The sequence below is a fragment of the Thamnophis sirtalis genome, unplaced genomic scaffold (assembly GCF_051295495.1).
Source record: "Thamnophis sirtalis isolate CommonGarterSnake01/CBP01778 unplaced genomic scaffold, rThaSir2_p1.2 scaffold_4, whole genome shotgun sequence".
Taxonomy (NCBI): Eukaryota; Metazoa; Chordata; class Lepidosauria; order Squamata; family Natricidae; genus Thamnophis; species Thamnophis sirtalis.
Window position 1 is genome coordinate 65,949,488 of NW_028261384.1, and position 26,216 is coordinate 65,975,703.

General features: G+C 41.3%; 1 protein-coding gene across 1 annotated transcript in view; it reads left to right on the forward strand.

Moving 5' to 3' along the window:
* Positions 1 to 865: 865 nt before the first annotated feature.
* The window catches only part of BMPER (BMP binding endothelial regulator), a 461,522-nt gene continuing 436,171 nt past the window's right edge, over positions 866 to 26,216 (forward strand). Inside the window, exons 1-2 of the mRNA XM_014056655.2 lie at positions 866 to 1,150; positions 2,453 to 2,538. Coding sequence (XP_013912130.2) covers positions 1,021 to 1,150; positions 2,453 to 2,538 — 216 coding nt within the window. The 5' untranslated portion in view covers positions 866 to 1,020. The remainder of the gene's footprint in view (positions 1,151 to 2,452; positions 2,539 to 26,216) is intronic.

Sequence of the window (26,216 nt, forward strand, 5' to 3'; positions counted from 1 at the left end):
TCTGCTCATTTATAATTAGTAAAAGTACACTTGATTTCTATCAATGGAGTCTTGTGGTTTTCTTTCCTGATTATCTAATGAAGAAGTGCTGACATAATGCCTCTAACCAAAAAATTGTATAACCGACTATATGCCATTAACACCCCCCCCCTTTTTCCTTTATCTAAAGAAACAAAGTGTACTCACATTGGAACTCCTCACAACTCTGTGAAAGCTTTCTCTGCTGATTTCCCGCACCACCACCCTTTCTGTTGGTAGAGAGCGCAACTTGGTCGCGGTACGATTTGAAAATGATACAGTAATGAGAACGAGACAGTTTTTTCGCAGGCAAAAAAAAAATCCTTACTGCAGGTCCCCGATATTTTTCTTTCAATATTTCTCCGCCCGAATTTATTAAGATTTGGACGGATCTCAGATCCAAAAAGAAAATAAAAAGTCAAAAGACGTGGCTAGGGCAGCCGGGCGAAGCTGAAGCTGCGAGTTTTGACTTTTCCTCCAGACAACACAACAATTGCTAACAGCTCCAAGTGCCGGCGCCTTTCCCCGTTCTCCTACTCTCTCCCTCAAAGGGACTGATGGTTCGCGGCTCACCAATGTCTGGCCAGAAGGTTGCGGCGCTGGTTACAGTCGGAGCAGAACAGTCAGCGGCGGTAGCAGCAGGAAGCTCCTGTCAGCACACTAGGCAGGGGTCCCTCATGCGGCAGGCAAAGGCAGGCAGGCAGGCAGGAAAGCAGACGGTCGGCCCCGCCCAGCCTGGCGTCTCCCCCACCCTCCCCGCCCACCCATATCCCATCCAGGAGGGGTCGGTGAGCAGGAGAGCGGTTCAAAGCTCGGCCCGAAAACGGCGGCAGGAGCAGCACCGCGAGAAACCCTCCCACCAGCTCTTAATCCCGCTCTGTTTCCCCGCTTCTCTGCATTCCCAGCAACAACTTCCTGGCCGGATCGCTACCGCCGTGATCCTGCAATCGCCTCACGCTCTCCCGAGCTCTAGGTCACTAAAGAACCCGAGCTCTGAGGACGATGCTCTGGCTCTTGTGCAGCTCCTGGGCGGCGGCTTCCTTGCTCAGCTCTCCAGGGCTAGTTTTTGTCGGCTGGCTGTGGCTGCACCACCTTGGACTCCCCGTGACGCTAGCGTCTTCCTTCCTGACAGGTAAGGAAAACATCAGGGATACCGGGGGAAAGCGGGAAGCCGCACGCGCTTTCCACCCAAGCCTGCAAATGTTGCGCGCAAAGAAATTATGTGAGGCACTGATTTTCAGTCCGAGGGGCAACGAGGTTGTATACACTCATGGAGACGAGCATGTGTAGCAATAGACAGGTTTATGATTAGTAGCGGTTTTCTGATATGAATAAATTAATGTTCTAAAAAAGACAAACTGTTTACTAAGGTTGTCTCTTGATTTTTTTAAACCCTGTTATTAAACAAGTATGATTGTAATCAGCTAACCCGATTTGGAGGTAATCCTCTTTTAAATGTCAAATGTGCTTTTGGTGCCAAGCATCATGGAGTCACTTGGTGACTCTGCCACATGTGCATGGAATCTAGAGTGTTGATCATCAGCCTACTTGGCTAAAATTGCATTGGGAGGAATGTGTTGCTTTCCTAGCATCCTGAAAACTTGCACCAGCAGAGTTTATGAATTTAAAGATTACACATTGCATGTCAGAAAAACTGCACACTATGTTAAATAACATTTTGTTCAAGCAGGTGACAGATTTAAGATGCACACATGCCTGCTCGTGTGTGCACACACGCTGCCCTGAAGCATACATTTGCCTGATACTTGGTGCAAAAACATTCCAGTTCTAGACATTATGAAAAGTAGAGCGCTGCATTTGCCAAAATAGCAGTTGGCATTTTTTAAAATTTGGGAATGTGCATTTATATATAACTTGCTAATCAAATTAATTTGATTAGTTTAATATATTGGCAAAGAAAGACTAGCATATCATGTTCTGCTCCAAATTAGATAAGATGTTCATCTATTTATGTCCATAGAAATATCTGATCTACAGTTTTCCTAAATTATATTTAGAATTTTTGAGTTTTAAAATGCAGAGCTAGCAAAGCCTTTGTGGGAATAAAAACATATCTCATTAGACACATATTTATCATCATTTAATTTAAAAGTGCTTGTTGGTTATGGAAAAATAGTTATCTCTACTGTGCTGTTGGTGTCTTTAAATTTTTAGGACAGGTACGTTGTTCATCTTGAAATAACATTAAAAGTGCTGTAGTAGCTTAACCAACATATACTGTTGATATAAGTAAAGGAATAATATAATGAATAAGAAGTAATTCCTGCTCATTTCAGTAGGGCCTATTTCCATAATTATATGACTGCAGCATTTGTTGCAGTCTTGTGCACTGATGGTTTTTTGGCAAAGTGCAGATGGCTGCTGGACAGGCAAAGCGAGGAAGTAATATTGATTTTTAAATTTTTCCATACAGGTTCTGTTGCAAAATGTGAGAAAGAGGGAGAAATTATACAGATCCCATCTATTACAGACAACCCTTGCATAATGTGCATTTGCTTGGTAAGTGTGGATTTTTATGATAAGATGAAACAAAAATAACTGCTGTAATCGTATATGGCTTATCATTTTTCTTTGGACAGCCAGAGGTTATCTCACCTTCTGCACTGGCTGAAAAACTTTCCAGTTCCATAATCTTAGAATCATATCCTTGACTTTAGTATAGACATACATCTTTCAGCTGACTTTGCTCATGATATTGTAAAGGTGCCTAAATGTTTTGTTTACGGAATATATTTGTGTTTAATGCTATTTCTTCTACACAACCGCATCACATGCCTGCTACAGCGTTTATATATTTTTAATTTATAATGAATCTTTCTGCTAATCAAGAGAATGAAAACTCTGATATCTGAAACTGTACATATTTCAAGCCAAATTCTAAAAAAAGAGCTCACGAAGGCAAAATAGTCCTGGTGAGTTGGATGCCCCAATTTGCTTTCAAAATAATCATGGACGGTTTGATCCTACTTTCTTGGCTAGTCATACTGTCACAAAGAGACAATGCTGTACACATAATATTTCTGTAAAACATTTACACTCTGATGATGACTCTGGCTCTTGTTTGAGAGGTTCAGATTCCTTATTATTTAACTATGAGTCCAGTTTGTATTCAATAGTAAAGAAAATAATTCTATCTTTTGTGGACAACCCTAGTTTCATAACAAAAATACAGTCTGTGTAGATCAGACTCTGGGAATCATAAAAAAAAAGTATTCATGACAGTCAGAAAACGTATTTTAAAATAATGTTTAATCAATGATTATATAGGAACCACAGTGGAAAGTTGCATTTATAGATTTTGAAAAGTGATTTGATAGACTTTGGATTTTTTAATATTTATTTATGTATGCCAATCAAATGATGGTCCTGCATCTATTAGGTCAGAAAGAGAGACAAGTATTTCAGATTACTGCAACTTTTAAAGTTTTGTTATTAAGATAATAGCTCTGTAATTTATCATTCAATAATGGAAGAAAATGATGTAGGTGAGAAAACTAGAATATATTAATAGAGGTTTTGTTTATAGTTATAGATGTCTACAATCAGTTGTTTAATATGTATGTACAGTGTCTATGTACTTTACATACTGTATTAACAATTAACTTAAATTGTTCATATAAAATCCTGTTTAGTATCTTATTTAGTTTTCCAGCTTTGATTTGTACAAAATAAGGAAATATGATTTTAAAGTTATTTCTCATAACATTTATATTATGTTTACTGCAGAAATCAGATACTATTTCTATTTTTCTCAATCAAGGTGGTGTTGCTTCTCTATTATTATGTGAGTTTTTTTCCATTTTAATGTTTTTTTAAAAGAATCTTTCTTCCAGTAAATTAATCGACTAACTGACTTTCACCAAAAAAATACTATTAAGCATTGTGAACATTTATGTATGTTTAGCACTGGATTGCTTCTATTGAGTTTACTTGCAAACTAAATGCATATTAAGATCTATTTTCTGGATCTGGGTAGGATCCCTGAAAATATGTTGCATCCTTACACCCATAAGGTTGTGAAACAGGCACAAAGAACTTTACTGACTGGAGTCCCAAAGCAAAAGTTCAAGTACTTGTGAGGTGCACTTACACAATGCTTCTTTAAACTGGACCTCTGCCCTTTCCCTTCTTCTAGCCTCTGGTTTGGGATCTAATAGAGACTCCCATGACAATCTTTTTGCATATTTAACTGTAAAGTTTGCATATCCAACCATGCTTACAAAACCAACAGTATAAAGTTAGTTCACCGTCAAACTAGGAAAAAGCCTTATAAGAAGACGATTTCCAAAGAAGTCACTACGTAAAGTAAAATTAAACAGCCTAGCTGCACCTTTTATTCCATGAAATCAAACCTTAAAATACTATCAAAGATATTATAACTAATCATTCTCTTAATTGTGTATCATCTGGGTTGTCAAGAGTTAATTAAAAATAGATGCACAAAAACAAAAAAAAGTGAAATATCTCCCTTTATTTCTGGTTGTGAAGAAACTGAAGAATGCTTTGCTTTATGTATGAAAATACTTTAAACATCATTTTCCCACCTTCTAAGATATTTATTATTTCTCTGATTGTGTTTAATAGAATATTAATATCTACACAAGCTTCTTCTGAAAGTATAACACTCATTATAGCTTGAAACTCATTATTCATTATAGATTGACCATCTGTCAAAATGATTCTGAAATAAATAAACTTAAAAGGCAATATTGTTGTGGGCCATATTTTTCACCCAAAATTGCTTAAAACAGTAATTTCTGAAGATACATGAATTGTCACAGTCCATACTAGACTTTGCTGAAATGAGGTTAGGTGAAGTTTAGACTATTGTGGGAAAATCCAGCTGTTTTACTAAGATATATATGAATACTACTATTAATCAGACAGCACCAGCTTTATAAAATTCTTTAGGTGATTTATACTTTAGTAGAAAATTTAACTAAACACTTCAAATTACTATATAAGCACAAGTGCATAAAACCTGCTTATATTTTTTTGTTTGAATGAGATATTATTGGTACAGGATGATGGGGTTTTTTTTAATTGCCTCACAAAAATGCAAAGCAGGGAATAAAATTTTAATCTATTATCCTTTTAGCACACTTATTCTGATAGAGAAGGTTGGATCAGAAATTATATACATTGTATTTCCACACTGAAATCTGTGAGCAAGTTAACTGAACTCTGTCAATTTCAACTTAGTAAGAGAGAATTGAATTCAAAACATTTGATCTTAGTGGAATTACTTAGAAATAAATATTCAGAGTGCCACAGTGATAATTCTCAGTTCCTCCTCCTATTTCTTGTTTGCTTTCTACAATACTTTCTTCTTTGATGTTGCATAGCAATCTATATTTGCTTTTTAATCATTACTATGTGAATAAATCAGAGGACAGAAATATTTATCTTAAACACTCATGACATTTTTAAAATTTTGTTGTGCTTGTCAAGGTGGAACATAGGACTCCTCAGCCCATATGTTATATTTACAGAGGTGATTTGCAACTTCTATCTTTAGAATGATCACATGTATTACGCTTATAGTTCTCACTATGTAAGTGGATTTTATGCAAGCCAGACACAAAGAGGTATGATTTCCTATTAAAATTGTGGTCTCTGCTTGTGTAGATAAATATTGACACAAACTTTATGTTTCTACTCAGATATATTCTGATGTTTCAATCTATTTTGGATCATCTGTAAAGTATCTTCATTTATTTATTATATAGGATATTTAGTCTTTCCTAATCAGGTGTCTTCAGTGTATTGCTCTTTGGTTTTCATAATTTCTAACCTAAAAAAGATTAACAGAAACGTAACGCATGGAGGGCATTAATTTACAGTGAAACATGTTCTAAATCTTCAAAACTCTAAATACTAGTAAAGATAGCAATTTTTTCTAGAAGTGTTTTTTTTTCTTCATAGTAATTTATTTTTAGTTAGAAATAGCTTTGTCCATGAATTCTGCCATGAGATTTGGAAAACTTTCCCTATTCCACATAGTATGTCATAGTATAGCAAATTTGAGAATAAATAAATTATTTCCAAAATACAAAACCATGCCAAAATTGTGATAAGTTAGCAGTCATCATTATCATTAAAAAAAAAAGAGGTGTAACTTTTCAAATCCTATCCTTTCATTTTCTTCTTTCTCTGGTCTTCATTTGATCTCAGACAAAAACTGGTTTGGCCAGGATGCTAATGTAATCCATTTCAGTCAGCTCTGCCCAGATTAGTTTGGCTCTGCTTTCTCAGTCCTAACCCTAACCCTCTTCAGTTTACAGAATCATTTTCTATATACTAATCACAACACATGCCTAACTGACTACCATAATGATCCTGCATCTTAAACTGATCAAACTGATTTTAATGTTGGCTAGATTTTTTGGATACCCTTAGCTGGCAGTATGGCTACTGCTTCCTTTAATCTTTAAGTTCCACACAGTGGCATCATAATAAAACCCCATGAATAGAGCTGATTCTATGAGGCTTCCCCATGATATCATTGCCTAATCTCCCAACAAAAGGTCATGGCAGGAGAATAATCAACACAGCTTGCCATACCACATGATTCTTTTGCATATGTTGTACACTGTACAGTAGTATCTTAACCATTACCATGCCAGATCCTCCATGTTTCTTACATATACACAATTAATATTTCTTCTATACACCCACACAGAATTCAAAACTTTATCTCATATCTCAGGTAACTTAACTAATAATTGAAATTCAGAATTTAATATTTATTGGGCTTACTGAACTTTAAATAAAAAAACTACATAACCTTGAGCTTCTTTTCATAAAAAGCCTGAGTTTGGATCAGAGTTTGTATATCAGTTTAGGAAATCAGACTTGAACAAAACTGGCATGAATAAATAGAGCATTACCCTGTTAATTCTAGAGACATGTATGTTCATGGAAAATCTAATTATCCATCAGAATCAGTTTCTACATTTCGCTGTCAGACATCAGTTATTCAGGGTCTGATGGAGTGATGGTTATAACAAATAAAATAAAATAAATTAAAATTAACAATCAAAATAAGATATATATTTTTTGCTATCCAGCCTTCTGCAAGTGAGCAGGCCTTAGATTTGGGACACTAGGAATGAAATGAAATGTCTGATATTACATAATGTTGCCGAACATAATAAGAAAAGTAGATTAGGGATTTATTTTGTATGGAGGCTCTGGTATAACAAGAAAGGCATATAGGAAAAGAAGTATTTTAATGTAAACACTGGTCTAAGCACAATAAACTACCACATTTAGCTGAGTTTGGTTAAGCCTGGAAATAGATCACATTGCATATTGCAACATTTCATGTAAAATATGCTATATTTTGGTGTTATTTTTAAAAGTACAAACTTACTATAATGTAAAAAAAAAACCAACCCCAGTGAAATGAGATCTTGTCCATAATTATAGGATTAAAAACACTTGAGAATCCTCCACAAAAATCAACCTAGACTGGATTATTATTATTACTATTATATTTTTTTGAGTTTTTAGTGCTGGAGTATGATTATGGCCATGAGGATTATGGCTTGGGTGATGGTGGGAGAAACATGTAATTTAATTTGATGTGTCACTGACTACATAAAGCTGGAGCATTTTACCAGATTGCACTAGGATCCAAGAATAACCTTACCATAAGCTATTTCTGGATTTTGCTTTTTAAAATAAAACCAGATGGGGAAAATTAAACATCCTATTCAATGCAATGGGAGATAAAGAATGTTTGAACTCATTTGCACAAGATGAGGGTATCTGTGCACATACTATTTTTTATTGTTTCACAGTTAGCATGGACAACTTTTTCAGTGGTAGGTTTCAATTTATTTTACTACCTTTTCGCTCGTGTGCACAAGGCTTCTGCGCATGCGCAGAAGTGTCCGAACACATGGACGGAGTCTCCTGCCAGCACCACTATTGGTTTGCCCAATCCGACCCACCTCTGAACTGTTTGCTGATCTGGTCCAATCAATTGGAATGCTCTAAAAGTATGTTTTCATCAACTTTCAATCTAGGTTCCATCCAGAAAGATTGGCATAGGTCTTGAAGCGACAGAGTGTTATAGAAAAAGTGAGCAATGTATCTGAACCATAGCTGGGTTTGATGGTTAAATAAATACAGGTAGTCTTTAATTTACAACCATAATTGAGCCCAACATTTCTGTTGCTAAGCAAAACATTTATTAAGTGAATTTGCCCCATTTTACAACCTTTTTTACCATAGTTGTTAAATGAATCACTGCAATTGTTGAGTTAATAATACAATTGTTAAATAAATCTGGTTTTCCCATTGACTTAGTTTATAAGAAGGTCACAAAAGGAGATCACGTGACCCCAGGATACTGCAACTGTTATAAATATGAGTCAGTTGCCAGGTGTCTGGATTTTGATCACATGACCATGGGGACGCTGCAATGGTCATAAGTGTGAAAAATGATCATAAGTCACTTGTTTCAGTTCTAGTCTAACTTTGAACAGTCACTAAATGAATTGCTGTAAATCGAGGACTATCTGTACACCAAGCCAAGGGAGGGGAGAGAAATCCAAGGGACACATTGTATTTCAAGGTTAGAAGAATCTCTGCCTTTCTTTTCTTAGATTCCTCATCCTTAGGCCTACTTTTCATTAGAACAAGTTAGCCTATGTTGGATTTGTCACACCATGTGGGTGCTCAGTGAGTTGGTATCAATCTTCCATAAATGTCATGGAAAGATTTCAATATCTGGATTATATGACTCAAAAGTGATTATTGTTCAGTGACAGGGCATTCAGTCATTTCAATTCCTCCCAAAACAAGAACAGATTTATTATTTCTATGAGAATTAGGATTTAGTTAGCTTTCAAAAAGAGGGAAGTGGCTGTGCTATAATACACCCTTGCCATATCTTGGACCTATAGCCATAAATTGAAGAAAAGTTATAACAATCAATATTAAGAAAATAAAGTTAATTTATCATTTTCTAATTCTCACATTGGGGGCAGGATGGCTCAGCATTTCAATATGCTGACCTTGTCAGCTGGAAAGCTGACAGTGCAGTTTCAAGCCCCAAGCACTGTGCAATGAGGTGAGCTCCTGTTAATTGCCCTGGCTCCTGCCCACCTAGCAATGCAGGGACTAAAGCAGGCACCTACAAATAGATAAATAGATAGGCACTACTTTGGTGGGAAGGTAACAGTGTTCTGTGTGCCTCGGCATATACTTATGCTGGCCATATGATTACAAAAGTGTCTTCCCACAATGCTGGCTCCTCAGATAAGAAATAGGGATGAGCACTGAGTCCTAAAGTTGGGCATGACTGGACAGGAGAAATCTTTACTGTGAACTTTTAATTCTCCCATTAAAACAGTTTATGCAGTAAACAGAGTTTAACACATGTAGATGCATTGATTTATTTCTGACCTGTTTGTTGATTTGTTTGTTTGCTACAGACTTTTTTGTTGTAATACATAATGGTGCTATAACTACTTAGCCAAGCCAAAACACCTTGAAAGGTGACATCTATCTCAATTTTTACCCCAGCAACTTAATCTACCTTAATCAACCATCACTGTCTTGTCATTCCCAATTTTTTATCATCCCAACCTAGATGTTAACAAAACAAAACAAGTATGAAGCAAAATCTATAACCTGATCTTGGGACCATAAAATCACTTATGGGCAGCATTTAGGAAATGAGAAATTGGCACTATGTTGGCATGAGTTTAATTCAGAATGAAAAGATCATTCTGTAATTTAAATTTCTATATGTATCTATATTTGAATCTACGATGCAGAATTTGGTATTGCAGTTATAAAACTAATGTGAGACTCATATTACAGCGTTATAAAAACATATGCTTTCCCTAGCTGTATACTTGTAATACATGTATGACAAAAACACTGTTAATTTTTCAAAATTAACATTAGACTACTCCAAGTCCCCCAAATCCACAATGTAACATTAATTATCTCTTGATCCCAAATATTCTTAAATTCTTTGAATACTCTGAACATACTTAATAAACCCACTTTTTTTGCACAAACCTGTCATATGTCATCAATCAAAACAACAATCTTAGCACATCAGGATCCAATTTTAGTATTACAGGGTATAATGGGGTCCAGATAAAATAGTACATATTGAAAGAAATTCATGAAGTATACTTTCAAACTCAAACCCATTTTATTTGATAAAATATACATCATCTCACTTTTTCCAGAATTGAAATTGTTCTTACTTTAAGTGCAGAGGTGGGTTGCTCCCGGTTCGGTTGAACCGGTAGTGGAATTCAGGCCTTGGTCACAGGACTAACAGTGACCTAGGCCTGCCACGCTCTGGAACCAGTTCCTTTTCTGCCACTGGGCCATTTTGGTTTTTAGTGAGTGTGTGTGTGCAGTTCACTGAATGCATGAAGAACAGTTTACAATGAACAGCGCATGTGCAGCGAGCGTTGTGAGCATTGCACGTGGGTTGCAGACCGGTAGTAAAACCAGCAGCAACCCACCCCTGAAAGTCTTTCTTACTATAAAAAGTATACAATTTATTCTGCTAGATATCTCCAGTAGTTACTAATAGTGTTTACTGCTTCATACTGCTTTCCATCCTGGCCCATTTGACTCCTGTGCCAGCTCTGTGGGGCTTTGGGCTTTGAAGCAGTCCATTGCCTTCCCACCTGGCCACATGCCTGCTCTCTTTGCAAGCCTTGCACAGTAAAGAAAAAGTTCCCAAGAATGTGAGAATTTGTTAATTGCCTCGCACTCACCTTTAAAGCCGTGCCTAGTCATGGCTTTAAAAGGTTCTGGGCAGCGGGAAAAAGGAGCTGGCCCCATCAAACCTCATATGCCCATCCCGGGTGTCAGACTTGGAGAAAGGCCTCACTGTCAGATGATCTCCCTCTATCTCTCTATGGCTCTCTCTCTATGTGTGTATCTATCTCCTTCTCATGACTCCCTGGCTGGCTGTGGCAGGGTGGGAGGGTGCGCATGCACAGGGAGACCCCTCTTAAGCGAGCGCCAAAGGGCATCAAAGACGCAAATGGGGTGGCCATTTGCTCACTTAGCAGGATGCAAAAGAACGCGGCTTCTCTCCTGCACTAAGGCCCCAGCCACTGCCTTGCCGTGTCCCCCAACAGCTCCTCAGCCAGGTGCAGAGGACTCCAGCTCCAGCCCAAAGCAGCAGGAAGCTAAGACTGCCTTATGCACAAATGTGGCATGAAGGCACAGCCCTGGCATAATGATCATTTCTCCTCTAGTCGCTGAACTGACTGTGTCCTTTTGTGTGTGCATGCACGTTTTTTCATGTGCATAAGTATGCCTTTGCTGGAAGGGGGAAGGGAAGCCTTTTATCTGTTTTGGCTCCTGCAGTTGCCAAGTGAGGGGAAGCGAACTGAGCTACAGTCCTAAATGACTTCTAAAGTGCATGAAGTGGCAGGGTGGCTTTCTTATTCCCTGAGCAGAGCGCAGAAGCTCTGGTGACAGAGCGAGGAGTGATAGACTCCCCCAAATGCTCGATGTCACAGGCCAGCAGGCTAATCCTGCTGCACCATCACGCCCCTTGAGTGAAAAGGATGGCAGAAAAACAAAGTTGAGGGGAGGGGGCAAAGCCGAGGGGAGCGGGCTTGTGTGGGCTTTGCTTGTAAACTGCCTCTAAAGTTAAAAAATGAAGTAAGGGGAAAAAAGGTGATCTGTCAGGGCAAGCCAAAAGCTGCCATTTGGATGCTTTTGCTTCCCTCCAGTTAAAGCTCGCGCCTCAGGAAAGAGGAGAGCGGAAAGTCTGAATCTCTCCAGGTGCCGCAAGAGGAATGGCAAGCTTGTGGGGAAGGGGGATAGAAGAGAGTGTGACTGCAACAAGAGGGGGGGGAGGAAGGGGCAGTTGGTGCTCAGGGCCGTGATGTCAAACCCCTTCCTGTGCCAGGGAAGTGGATGGCTCTGTCCTCTATCAGGCTTGTGCAGACACATGCACATACACACACATGAAAGAGAGGGAGGGAGAAAGAACACAGAGAGATGGAGAAAGAAAGAATGAGAGAGGGGGGAGAAAGAGAAATGAGAGAGATGGAGAAAGAGAGAGGGGGGAGAAAGAGAGAACAGAGAGAGAGAGAGATGGAGAAAAGGAGAATGAGAGCGAGAAAGAGAGAGAGGGAGAGAGACCTGTTTAAGTGAACCTTATGGTCATTAAGCGAACACTTTGGTTGTTAAACAAGTCCATTTTCCCCAATGGGCATTTTTAACCGGAAACCAGAAGGAATTTTTGGAAACTGGCAAAAAACATAGAAAACCTCAGTCACATGACTGTGTGGGATGTTGTAACTGGTCATAAATTTTTTGTGTGTGTACATACACATACAGTATATATAGTACTGTAGATAATGTATCTATGGGTGAGCCTATACACACTTTATACTATATAATGTATGTACACATATGGCATATATACATAGGATTAAATAGTATATTTTGGATGTTTAGAAGTAGTAAATAAATAGACAGAGAAATTGTATCTCGTTGAGGCCTTTGAGGTGAGGTGAGGCCAGGCAAGGCACTCCTTGATTGAGTGATGTCAAGTTGGCCACCCCCAGTCACATGACCAACCAGCTACGCCCACCCAGTCACATGACCATGAAGCCACGCCTGCACAGTCACATGGCCAACAAGCCATTTAAATTATGTAACCACAGTCATGTTAGACATTATTTCTTCTATTATTAGGGAAGTTTGGGCTTAGAACTATCACTTGACTATAGTAATATTAGTGATCTTTAGCTAAAAATAAAATAAAATTCCAACAAATATTTTGTTTCAATTAGATGCTGCTTATACCTTCCATTAATGTATTATAGTTACTTGAGGCATAATTATTGAACAGTATTTTGTGTACAAGAGGGTTGGTTCAATAAAGTTGTGCTTCTCCAAACTGAATCCTCAATCTTAAAATAAACATGACAAAAATCAAGAACTGAAGAATGCACTGATAAAGCAGTGTCTCTGGAATTGTTGTAACAGAAACAGCAGAACTTGCTCGTGTACTGTACATATGAAAGAAATCACTGGAAATTGAGATTGAGCAGCTAATAGTTACATGTATAAAGTAATGTAATGACTAGATTGGTTAGCTTGGTTGAGAAATATTTATCGAACAACCTTTTTATAATTGTTAACAAATTGTGATGAGAAACATAAGAAGAAGAGCTATCTATTACTATTTATGACTATTACAAATGGATTTTTAAAAAACCAAATGATTGAATTCCATTGTGCAAAGAGTTGTGTGATACTTTTTATTCTTTCCAATCTGGCAGAATAAGGACCAGTGCTTAGGTCCTTCTATCTGTTTACCAGAAAGGTAGCTTGCCAAAATTAGAATAGGTGATGCCCAAATAGATCGTGGCATGGGGGAGCAAAAATTAACGAAATGATTGAGTTCACAAATGGACTAGATCAGAGTGGAGCCTGCAAGAAAAAAAATTAAGCCAAACAAATTCTCCAATGCATTGGAGGCAGTTAGGCAATGGCTTGCCTTTTTCCTAGTGACATGACTTAGAATGGAACTGTTGGAAGAAATTTCCTGAGTTCATTTCCCAGCTGGGAAGCAGTCACTGTGTCAGCGTTCCAAGTATCATGTAGAATTAAATCAGAGTCCAAGGCAAAATGATCCTTAAAGTTCCAATTTAATAAAGCAGACATCTTAGCACATCTGTGTTAATCCCAATTCTGGAAATGACATCAGAATTCCACTCAGTTAAAAGTTCATGATCTTGTCCCCACACCCACAATCCATCACATGGTTCAATCTTCTTCCACATCAGCCCCCACGACCAACTGCTTCCGGTCAGGTGCAAAGGTACGGAGACAAAAAATGACCTTGAGCTTCTAGAAAGGAATTTTTTATTTTTAAAACAACACATTCTACCCCTTGCTATTCCCCCCCCTTTAATGAGAGTGTGGCAGGTCAAAAATTCTTAAAGGGACCACTGCAGGCCTGACACACTGATGCTGAGAAGAAATGGACACAGAAGCCAGCTGCCAGAAAAGGGATCCTTTAATTCAGGAAGGCAAGAAAAGTAGTGATACCGCTCAAGCATTCCTGGCTTGCAAGCAGAGTGGCATGATAAGTTTATGGATTTTTATACCCATTTTCCTTTTGAAGTTTGTGTGGTTTGATGAGATTTTTTGTGTGCCTTTAGTTAAGGTGATTGCGCTGAGTTCTGTCTTCCAGCCGTAATTGGGTTAATTCTGTTCCAGGGGCTTTGCCTTTCCTATCCTGGGGGTTAATTCTGCCAGGAAAAAGGAGTTCCAGGTGTTATTTATGTTATGCCAAGATGGCGCCACCATTATTTATGTTATGTTATTCATGTTATTTATGACGTATTGGCATAACATATCCAGGGACGTGCAGTCACTAGAGGCAAGGGAGGCGAAGCCTCACCAGTCTCCTCAGGAAAAAGAAAGAAATTTAAATATATTTTTTTAAATAATTAAAGCCAAAATAGTTGCTACCAGATTCCAGGTCACAGTGGCTTGGTGTCTGCTTAGTGTTAACCAAAGCAGGAGGCGAGAGAACTCGGGGCCTCTTTTCCATAAGGAATTTTTTGCCTTCTAAAAGTTAAGAAAGAGTTAAAAGGCAAAGAAGTTCAGATGGAAAAGAGGCACTAATTCTCCCGCCTCCTGATCTGCAAGCAGCGAATCATGTCTTCTTGAGCACGCTTACGTTGGGCGGGGCGTGCTTCAGAGGAGAGAGGAGTGGGCGAGAAGGAGGAGGCTGGCTGTTTGTTGCAGACCTGGGCGCTTGGCGGCTCCTGCGATGCAAAGTGCCCCGCCGCCCCGGCCTGCTTCTCCAGGCTCCGCCGCTGGAAGTCCCGGATCGCCTCTGGGGGAAGGCTGGGTGAGAAGCGGAGCAAAGCTTCTCTGCGGCTTCCCGGCGCTACGCAGAGGCTCTCGCAGGAGTGTGTGCCAGCGGCCGGCGGCCCGGAGCGGCCCCGGCTGCGAGACCGCCGGCCGCTGGCACGCGCTCCTGCGAGAGCCTCTGCGCAGCGCCGGGAGGCCGTGGAGAAAATTCGCTCCGCTTCTCACCCAGCCTTCCCCCAGAGACGATCCGGGACTTCCAGCGGCGGAGCCTGGAGAAGCAGGCCGGGGCAGCGGGTGGGTGGCAGCATCGGAGGCTGCGAGGCACTTTGCATCGCGGGAGCTGCCAAGCGCCTTTGCTGCAGACCCGGGTGCTTGGCTGCTCCCGCGATGCAAATTCCCCCCCCCCGCCGAGGCCGACCGCTGCCCTGCTGAGCTGCTTCACAAAAGGATGCCCAGCTGAGCCTCACCAGGTATAAACCTCACCGCACATCACTGAACATATCTATATTTATGTTATGCCAAGTTATGCCAAGATGGCCCCGCCGACAGCAGCCTGCTCTCTGATAGTTTTTCTGTTTTTTATCATTCTCTGTGATTCACTACGGATTTCATATTCAAGAGATCAACTGCTAAGCATCAAGCAATGTTTCTTTGATTGACAGTTTTCTGTGACTTCACCCTCCCATTTTTACAAATGCAGAAGTATTTCTAACACAGAAAAAAGCAACTTCCTCTGAACAGTAGATAAACAAAAACAAATTCGAGGAGATGCCAGAGGTGAAGAAGGGGTAAGCGAGTGGGAATTTTGATAAGACTAAGGGAAAGTGAGATAACCCCCCATCCACACCTTCACTCTTTCTGAATAATTTATGTTCACTCGCTAATTCACCTCTCAGCGGCTTTCGATACCATCGACCATGGTATCCTTCTGCGACGACTGCGGGAGATAGGGGTGGGCGGCACTGTTTTGCAGTGGTTCGCCTATCTCTCGGACAGGTCGCAGTCGGTGTTGGTAGGGGGGCAGAGATCGTCCCTGAGGCCCCTACCTTATGGGGTGCCGCAGGGGTCGGTCCTATCCCCCCTACTATTTAACATTTACATGAAACCGCTGGGCGAGATCATTTGGAGGCACGGGATAAAATACCACCAATATGCGGACGATACACAGTTGTATCTGTCCGCCCCGTGCCAACTCAATGAAGCGGTGGACGTGATGAACCGGGGTCTTGAGGCCGTTAAAGACTGGATGAGAGCAAACAAGCTGATACTCAACCCAGACAAGACCGAGTGGCTGTTGTGTTTTCCTCCCAAAAATTTGACCAACATACCATCACTCAGGCTGGGGGGACAAAACTTACACCCCTCAGAAAGGGCCCGCAACTTGGGAGTCCTCCTGGACCCACAGCTGACTTTTGACCACCATCTTTCAGCTGTGACCAGGGGGGCATTTGCCCAGGTTCGCCTGGTGCGCCAGTTGCGGCCCTACCTGAATCGGGAGGCCCTCACAACAGTCACTCGAGCCCTTGTGATCTCCAGGCTGGAATACTGCAATGTGCTCTACATGGGGCTGCCCTTGAAGAGCATCCGGAGACTTCAGCTAGTCCAGAATGCGGCCGCGCGAGTCATTGTGGGCGCACCACGGTTCGCCCACATAACACCGATCCTCCATGAGCTGCACTGGCTACCTGTTGATCTCCGGGTGCACTTCAAGGTCCTACTCACCACCTATAAAGCGCTCCATGGTAGTGGATCTGGCTATTTGAGAGACCGCCTTCTGCCAATTACCTCCCTACGTCCCATCAGATCGCATAGAGTTGGCCTCCTCCGTATTCCATCCGCCAGTCAGTGCCGACTGGCGACTACTCGGAGGAGAGCCTTCTCTGTTGTGGCACTGACACTATGGAACAATCTCCCCATGGAGATTCGTACCCTCACCACCGTCCAGGCCTTCCGCACAGCCCTCAAGAACTGGCTAGCCCGTCAGGCCTGGGGATAAGTCTACTTTCGCCCCTCCCGAATGTTGAGTGAATGTTGAGTTTTACTGTTTAATTTACTTTTGTTCACACCTCTTTTTGTATTGTCCTACACTCCCTTTCCCTTTTGATTGTAAGCCGCCCTGAGTCCCCTCAGGGAAAAGGGCGGCCTATAAATGTGCAATAAATACCAAAATAAAATAAAATAAAATAATAAGATGGATGAAATATTCTTTTAAATAGATACAATTCTGATTTTTACAACTCAGCAGCTCTCTGCACTGAAATCTGGCTAAATGAGTCAATTGATGATGGCAGCCTGCATATCCCTGGTTTTCAGCTACAAAGTGCAGACAGAATTGCAGAAACATCTGGTAAAAAGAAGGGAGAAGGCTTATGTTTATATATTAACAACTGCTGGTCCCAAGATATAACTATACTAAGAAATTCTGTGATGTGGACTTAAGAGATATTAATTGCAAACCATTCTATTCTCCACAAGAGTTCTCCTCATTTCTCCTAATTACTGTATATGTTTTCCCACAAACTTGTATAAACAATGCATTACGAACCAGATTATGTGGGCTGAAGTTAACTATACAGATTCACTTCCCATTATTTTAGGAGATTTTAACAAAGCCAACTTAAGGAAAGAGCTACCAAAATATTTTCAGCATGTCAATTGTCTCATTAGAGGCAAGACTACTTTACACCATTGTTGCACAACATTAAAAGATGCTTATCAGGCTTTACCATGAGCAACTGTGGAACACTAATCATTGCATGGTTCACATTGTACCTGCTTACAAACGAAGACTTAAAACCATGAAACCAACAATTAAATCAGTGAAGACCTTGGACTGAGGAACTACAAGCTTGTCTTGACTGCACTGATTGGAATGTTTTCGAAGATACCTCTGCAGACTTGGATGAATTCACAGATACTGTAACATCATATATCAGTTTTTGTGAAGACCTATGTGTGCCTACCAGAAACCTGCAAATATACAGTAACAATAAACCTTGGTTCACAGCTAAACTTAAGCAGCTACATTGTACCAAAGAGAAAGCCTACAGAAAAGGTGATTGAGTAATGTAGAATAAGGCCAGAAACATATTAACAAGGGAGGTCAGAGCAACAAAAGGAAGCCACACTGAAAAGCTAAGGAATCAGTTTTCAAAAAATGAACCAGCAATCATGTGGAAAACTGTTAAAAATATCACTGGTTATAGCAAACTTCCTGTCAGGTATGCCTCCTTCAACATCCAAGAAAGGAAACCCAACTCCATTGATTTAGAGAAAAGGTACTTTTACTGGATATGAAATGAAATCTTGGAGCAGGGCATGAAATGCACTTGCTTGGAGAACAAATCAGTGATCACACAAATGACAGCATTTCCATTATTTTCTGGTAGCTTGACAATAAAGTCCTTCTAAGGGGCACGTTTTGGAGTAGTCCTTGAGGTTTTCCTGGTGGTCTCTTTGCCGCAGCACAAACAGGCAAACTAGCAATGTAGGATTCTATGTCTTTTTTCAGAGAAGGCCACCAAAACTGTCTTTTAACCAAATGTAAGGTCTTCACAAATCCAAAATGTTCAGCCGGTTTTGAATCATGGGCCTGTTGGAGGACAATGCTCCTTAGACTTGAAGGCACATACAACTTGGCTCCCACCCATGCAAGGACATCCTGCATGGCACGATCATTTGAGTGGGACTTGAACCATTCATCATATGCTAGCGCCTCCATCAGTCATTTTGTTAGTTCATTGGGCATGTCTAGGTCCACTTTCCCTTGGCTCCTGGTGACTACTGGGGCTGCTAGCTGCTTGGATGGAATGACTGGATGAATCACCTCCGATCTGGCACTGTTATACTAGGGTAGCTTGGATAAGGCATCTGCCATAAAATTCTTTCCTCCTGAGTGGTATTTCAGTGTAAAACTGAACTGATTAAAATGTGCCCAACAAACTTGTTTGGGTAACAATTTCCGTGGGGTTTTTAACGCCTCAAGGTTTTTATGATCAGTCCAACCTCAAACAGGTGCTTGGCACCTTCGAGGAAATGCTGCCAGGTTAATAGGGCCCTCCGGACTGCAAAAGCTTATTTCTCCCAAATTGCCCATCTCCTTTCTGCCTCAGTCAATTTTTGGGAGGTGTAGGTGCAAGATTGTAGGTTCCCCATCAGCATTTGTTTGAAGTAGCAATGCTCCTACCATCATGTCACGTGTGTCCGCTTGGATCACAAATGGTATATTCCATGTTGAGGTGTTTTAAAACCTGTTCAGCTGCAAAAAGTCATTTCAATTTCTCAAATGCTGCTTGGCATTCCATTGTCCACTTCAGGGGCTGACTAAGTCTTGGCTTTGCTTCTCCATTTAATTTTAAGAGATTCGTAATTGGCAAAGCAATACCAGCAAACGAAGGGATGAACTGGCGGTAAAAATGGGCAAATCCTACAAAAACTTTGTAGCTGTTTGCGGGTGCGAGGTGATGCCCATTCTGTAACAGCCCTGACTTTCTCTAGGTCCATTTCAATACCCTCATGAGAAATGTGGTACCCCAAATAGTCAATTTTTTCCTGGTGGAATTCACACTTAAACAATTTGACATAAAGTTCAGCAGTTCAGAGTTTTTTCAGGACTAAGTGCATGAGTTTCACATGTTCCTCTAGAGTTTCCATGCAAATGGTGCTAAGATTTTTATAATTAACACATAAGTGAAGAGAACCATCTTTCTTCTCTCGAAATAACACTGGCACGGCTACCTATGGCCTACCTGGCTAGATGAGCACCCTCTTTAGGTTTTTATCAATGAAGTTACGTAACTCCTCCAATTCGCATGGAGTTATCGAGTAAATCTGTGGCTTCGGGAGTTTCACCCCGGGGAGGATTTCTTTGCTGCAATCAGTAGGGTGGTGGGGTGGGAGCTCATCAGAAGTCCTTTCGCTAAATGCCTCTATGAGTTCTCAATATTCCTTTGGAATTTTCTCCTCCCCCTCCATTGTTTCACGCATGAATGCTGCCAATTCTTTGGCTATGCAGGAAGTTTTCCCTATTCCCTTTTCCAGTTGAGCAGAGCAGATGCATAGCAGTCCCTTCCTCCAATTCACCTGTGAGTTCCACTTCCATAGCCAAGGTAATCGCAGTATGAGCGGCCATTCCACCCCTGGGGTGATGATGAAACTCTTGGTGGTTCCCCATCCACATTTCTACCAGTTCGGATACAAAATGGGCCACCACTCCATAGCAACTGACCCATCCAACTTTCAAAAAGCAATAGGTACTTTCATTGTTCTCAGTCTCAGTCCCATTTTCTCCACCACTTTTGGGCTAATAACACACCTGATGCAACCAGAGTCTAAAAGGGCTAGCATCTTCCCCTGCGTGCCAGTTGAGGGTACCCTTAATTCTTCTGGGATGGTCATGGGACCCACATGAGGACTTACCAGGGGGTCATTATCAGAGTCAGTTTCACTTTCCCCTTAAGTGGCTGGGGTTCCCATCTCCTCTGGGCCTGGAGGAAGAAAATCAATGACTTCCACACCTTTCAAGGCTGTTTCATGATGTTTCACTGGCTGCTTGTTGGCTTTTTTCCCTCCAGCCGAGGTCAGTTTATGGCTAGGCTTAGAGTAGCAGTCGGCAGCCCGGTGCCCCTCCTTCCCATATCTGAAGCCTGCCAATGATCTGGGCTTGGTTGCTGGCCCCCCTTTCATTGCTCTAGGGGTCTCTCTCGATGCAGGGGGTCGGTTTTTGCTCCAAGTATTGCCCCCATGGTGTTGATTTCTAGCCAGGTCAGTTTCCGCATCATCAGCCAGCACATACTGTACCAATGCTGAAGGTCTCAAGGAACGTGACCCGACAAAAGGGCGAACGTCAAAACCATGCCTGACTAAACCGCGTCGCTAAAACCGCGATGTCATCAACGCGGCGACAACAGCGCGGAGACAACAGCACGGAGACAGAAGGGCGCTTTACAATAGCGTGGAGACAGAAAGTTTGCAAAAACGCCCCATTCCATGCCTTCAATCCTGCAATCCTGGATAATGTGAAGGATCGGAATGGGGCATTTTTGCAAACTGCTTGAAAATGGGGAGGGGGCATTTTGTCTCTTATCCTGTTTTCAGTCTGTGCTGACCTTCAGAACAGGGTGAGAGGCAGGAATATCCTCCTCCACATTTTCAAGCTGTTTGCAAAAATGCCCCATTTCGAGCCTTCAGTGTGAATATGTAGGTGAGAAGCCACCTCTTATAGGCATGAAAATTCCTACACTTGGGACATTGGAAGAAGCCCTGCGAGAAGATGCTCTGCCAAAGTGCAGGAAATCTCCCCCCCCCCTGCAGATCGTCCTTTCAAAGAGGAGTTTCAGTGGTTCCCCAAAGAAAGTCAAAGACAAAAGGCTCTTTTTGCACCATTGAGGAAGCCAGTCAAATGACTCAAATCCCGAGTTCCTCACAGGCTCCTTCTGACATCCCCCCCCCCCCGGCATCCTTTTGTTTAATAGCGATTCCTTTCCCCGATGAACTAATTGTGAAGTGTTACCAAGTGGATAATCAGTGCACCTGTTTTTAAACTGGGATGCCTCGTAAACCTTAACACTCATATGATATCCGCGCACACACGCATCAGTTTTCACCCGCAAGTCGTTTAAAGTAAACAAGATACCACCAATAGCCCCAGCCAGCCAGCCCACCCAGCCCATTCCTCCCCCACATGGTGAGCTCTGGCGGGCTGGACACGGGTGCGAGGGGCCTGGCAAAAGAAAGAAAGTGCCAGCCCGCCAGCAGAGGTGGGTAAAAGACCCGCCTCTACTGGCGGGCTGTCCCTCTCTTCTCAAACGAGCTGCCCTCCCTGCTTTTCCCCCTTTTCTTTCTTCTCAAACAAACTCTCTCTCAAGAGAGTTTGTTTGAGTGAAGTAAAGAAACAAACACACACAAAAAATACTTACAAATTACAATAATTTTGAATTCCTCCCCCCCCCTCCGACCCACATACCTTTTCCAGCTGTTTCACAGAGGATTTCAACTCTTCTTTTGTCTGCCATGATGAAAATGTAAAACAGGTAAAAAGAAAAAGGCAAGAGCTGCTGAAGCAAGGCTGGGTTAGCTGCTGCCAGAGTCCCCAATGGATGACTCTGCTTAACTGTTTAAAAAAAGCCTCTAAAAAAGTGCTCTCTACAGGAGGAGGCGAGAGAACCACGTGCCTCATCTACATAAGGAATTTTTCACCTTTTAACCCTTGCTTAACTCTGCTCAAGTAATCATAAAGATAAACTAAATGAGGCACGTGGTTCTCTCACCTCCTCCTGCAGAGGGCACTTTTTAGAGGCTTTTTAAAACAGTTTAGCACTAAGCAGAGTCATCCACTGTGACTCTGGCAGCAACTACCTCAGCCTTTTTCCTTTTAATTTTTTTTCTTTTCATGATGACAGTGGTGAGGCCCTGCCTCCCCTGACTGCATGTCCCTGAAAAAAAGACAAACACAAACTTTAACAGATAATCAGAACTGCAGAAAAAACAATTGCTACTAACCTGTCTTCCATTGAGGACCTGTATACTGCACAAGTCAAAAAGAGGGCTGTGAAAATATCTACAGATCCCTCACATCCTGGGCATAAATTGTTTCAACTTCTCCTTTCAAAATGACACTATAAGTCACTGCACACCAAAACAACTAGACACAAGGACAATTTCCCCCCGAATGCCATCACTCTCTAGACAACTAATTCCCATAACACTGTCAAATTATTTACTAAGACTGTATTACTATTATTTTTCTCATTCTTCCTAGTACCCATGTCATCCCACTTATGACTATAATCATTGCCTGTATCTTTACAATTTTATTGTTTTATTTGTTTCCTAGTATGATTTGATTATTTATTAGTAACCTATGACTATCCCTAAGTGTTGTATCTTATGATTCTTGATGAATGTATTTTATTTTTCTTTATGTATACTGAGAGCATATGCATAAAAGACAAATTCCTTGTGTGTCAAATCACACTTGGCCAATAAAGTATTCTATTCTATTCTATTGAATTCTATTCTATTCTATTCTATTCTATTCTATTCTATTTTTAATTGGTTTGAGTACTTTCAGAATCTGCCTCATAGTGCAGTTTTTTGTTATTCCTAGTACTAGCCTTTGGCAGTAGCCCAGACTTTCAATCAACTTGGACTGGGATTTTTTGCTTTAGGCTTTCTTAAAGGGGAAGGTCTGGCTTGAATCTTTCGGCACTGTTTTGTGAGGTTTCTGACACTATCCTTTTTTTGGGTTCACTTCAGAGGTGGGTTCCTACTGGTTTGATCAGTAGGAAAATATTGCAACACAGCAGAGCCATGAGGTGACTATGCTTGCTGCCTCCTGTACCTCAAAAATAGTAAGACCTCCCCAAAAATAAAGCACTTATTTGGGGGGGGTCAAAAGAAAATAAGACCCTGTCTTATTTTCGGGGAAACATGGTATGATAGAACTGTTGGGAAGAAATCAGCTTGGTCCTTAGCTGAGAGAAATGGTATACAACAGAAGAAAGAAGAGTGAAGCCAGCAGCTCGATAAGAAAATTTAATGGAGGCAGAAGCAAAAATAGTGTTTGATTCTGGGACAGCTGATCAATTGGTTTTTTCCTACAGCATTTTGTAATTTATTTATTTTTTTAATTATTTTTTTTATTTTTTTGTTACATAAACAACAGATACCCACAACAGTGGGGAAAAGAAAAATCAAAACAAAAAAGAACAAAAAACAAAACAGAGAAAAAAGAAAAAAAGAAAAAACACAACATGTATATGTTATAAAAAAGTATATCAGCTGGTTACAACAAGTTTTTGTGCATCTCTTCCATTAATTCATATTAATTCAAATATCTTAACTCAAATGTTTACCATATTAACATCACCATACGTCCACTTTTAATTGACTACAGTTGTTTAAACACCCTTCATCCTTAAATATACCAAAGATTTAATCCATAACCACATGCTAGCATTTCATTTACTTGTTTATAAAATCCTCCATTAACATCAAATCCTCATATCCTGTTTTGGCTAAACATATTGTATTTGTATTTGTATTTATTTGTCTTGTATGCCGCCCACTCCCGAAGGACTCCGGGTGGCTCACAATAGACAAGGGAAGAGGGATAAATAGACAAAGACAACACTTTAAAAACACAACATTCACAATTTCCGTGGGGCTGGATGTTTCACAAGCCCCTCGGCCTGCTGGAGCAGCCAGGACTTGGTGGCTTTGCGGAAGGCCGGGAGGGTAGTAAGGGTCCGGATTTCCACGGGGAGGTCATTCCAGAGGGCTGGAGCTGCAACAGAGAAGGCTCTTCTCCGGGGAGTCGCCAGCCGACATTGGCTGGCAGATGGAATCTGGAGGAGACCTAACCTGTGAGATCTAATCGGTCTGAGGGAGGTAATCGGCAGGAGGCGGTTTCTCAGGTACCCAGGTCCGATGCAATGTAGGGCTTTATCGGTTACGACCAGCACCTTGAAGTGGGTCTGGAGACTAATGGGTAGCCAGTGCAGCTCGCGGAGGATAGGTGTGACGTGGGTGTACCTAGGTGCACCCACAATCGCTCGCGCGGCTGCATTCTGGACTAACTGAAGTCTTCGAACACTCTTCAAGGGCAGCCCCATGTAGAGCGCGTTACAGTAATCCAGTCTTGAGGTCACAAGGGCGTGAGTGACTGTCTGAAGGGCCTCCCGATCCAGGTAGGGTCGCAATTGGTGCACCAGGAGAACCTGGGCAAAGGTCCCCCTGGTCACAGCCGACAAATGGTGTTCTAAAGTCAGCTGAGGATCCAGGAGGACTCCCAAATTGCGGACCCTCTCTAAGGGGCGTATAATTTCACCCCCCAGCCTGAGAGATGGAATAGTTGGCCAATCTTTGGGAGGGAACATCAGAAGCCACTCGGTCGACTTCCTGGGCGAGACCTTGCTGATGGTGGCAGTTTAACAGTGCTGCCCCCAGGTTTCTGGTTGCGTTATCTGCCTAGACATCTGGCAGATACCTCACTCTTCAGGCAAAGAAGAGCGGGAGAGAGATCCAGCTGGTAAGAGCTTTTCCTTTGAAGTTTGCAGCTTTTTTGGCTGTGAAGAGAAGGGGGGCCAGCCGAGGCTGAATCATTATCTCCGTGCCGGAAATCCCTAGCTGTTTTTATCACAGCTCAAAGTAAGATACCTCCACTTAGGACAATATTTGAACTATTTATCTGAATTTAATACAAGCAGAGTCCGTATCTGAGAACCTTATCTGCTTTTTTTTAAAAAAATCCTAGCTTCATTTTTTACAAGAGCTTCCTTCGTGTACTTGGTTTTTTTTCCCTTAAAAAATAAGCTCTTAAAATGGTGATGGTGCATTCTCCGTAACAATGCCACATTCCTAATTCTTCTGCAAAGAACAGTGATAAAAAAGCTCAAAGGGAGGAACAGCCGGCCAGCAGTTTCTTACTAATTAGTTTCACTTCTCTGAAGAGTTTACAAGACTTTCTTCTTATCAACTTTGTTAATATATATTTCTGATATAAAGAAGTCAAAATGGCGCTGAATATGCCGAGGTGCTTCGTTACAATATCTTTTTTGAAATCCTTTGAAAAATTCTAAAGAGCTAATAAAGGGGTGACTTAATACCCATTTTTTTCCGTAAGCTGCATAGCGAGCTAGTAGAGTTTGATTAATTGCTTGAAGATAAGACTAATAATGGCATCAAAATTAAATCCGGGGGGAAAACTTCCTCCTCCTCCTAGAAGCACATCCCCAATACCTGGCACAAAGTTGCCCCCTACTGGAGATGTGCTAATGAAAGAACTTTTTTTGGAAACCTTCAGACAATTCAAAGAGGAGATAAGGGACGATATAAAAGAGTTTAAGATGGATTTATATGATAAACTTGATACTAGGATTGCCAAAATAAATGATGATATGCTGGGACTTGTAACTGTATTGACAGAACATGTTTCTGGAATTGAAGATAACCTAGAGGTTCTTAATGAAGCTAATACCAATTTGACATCCAAAACTGAGGTGGTGCAACAAAAAGTTGAAAACGCTGAAAAACAAATTATTATGATACAGTACAGGCAGATGGAGCTCGTATTAAGAGTCGGGGTTGCGTGAGGATAAACAGGAGAACTTGAAACAGATTTTTTCAGAGGCTTTTGACCGTCTGGCGGGAAGACCGGGGTCCAACTGAGTGGCAGATTGATAAAATTTATCGTGTTAACTCTTGGGCGGCAAAGCAGAAGCAACTCCCCTGAGATGTAGTCATATACTTCGCTACAAGAGAGTTCAGAAACATGATACTACAAGAGTCCTATAACGCCAGGCTTCAAATTGGCGGCCAGGATTTGATTGTCTTGA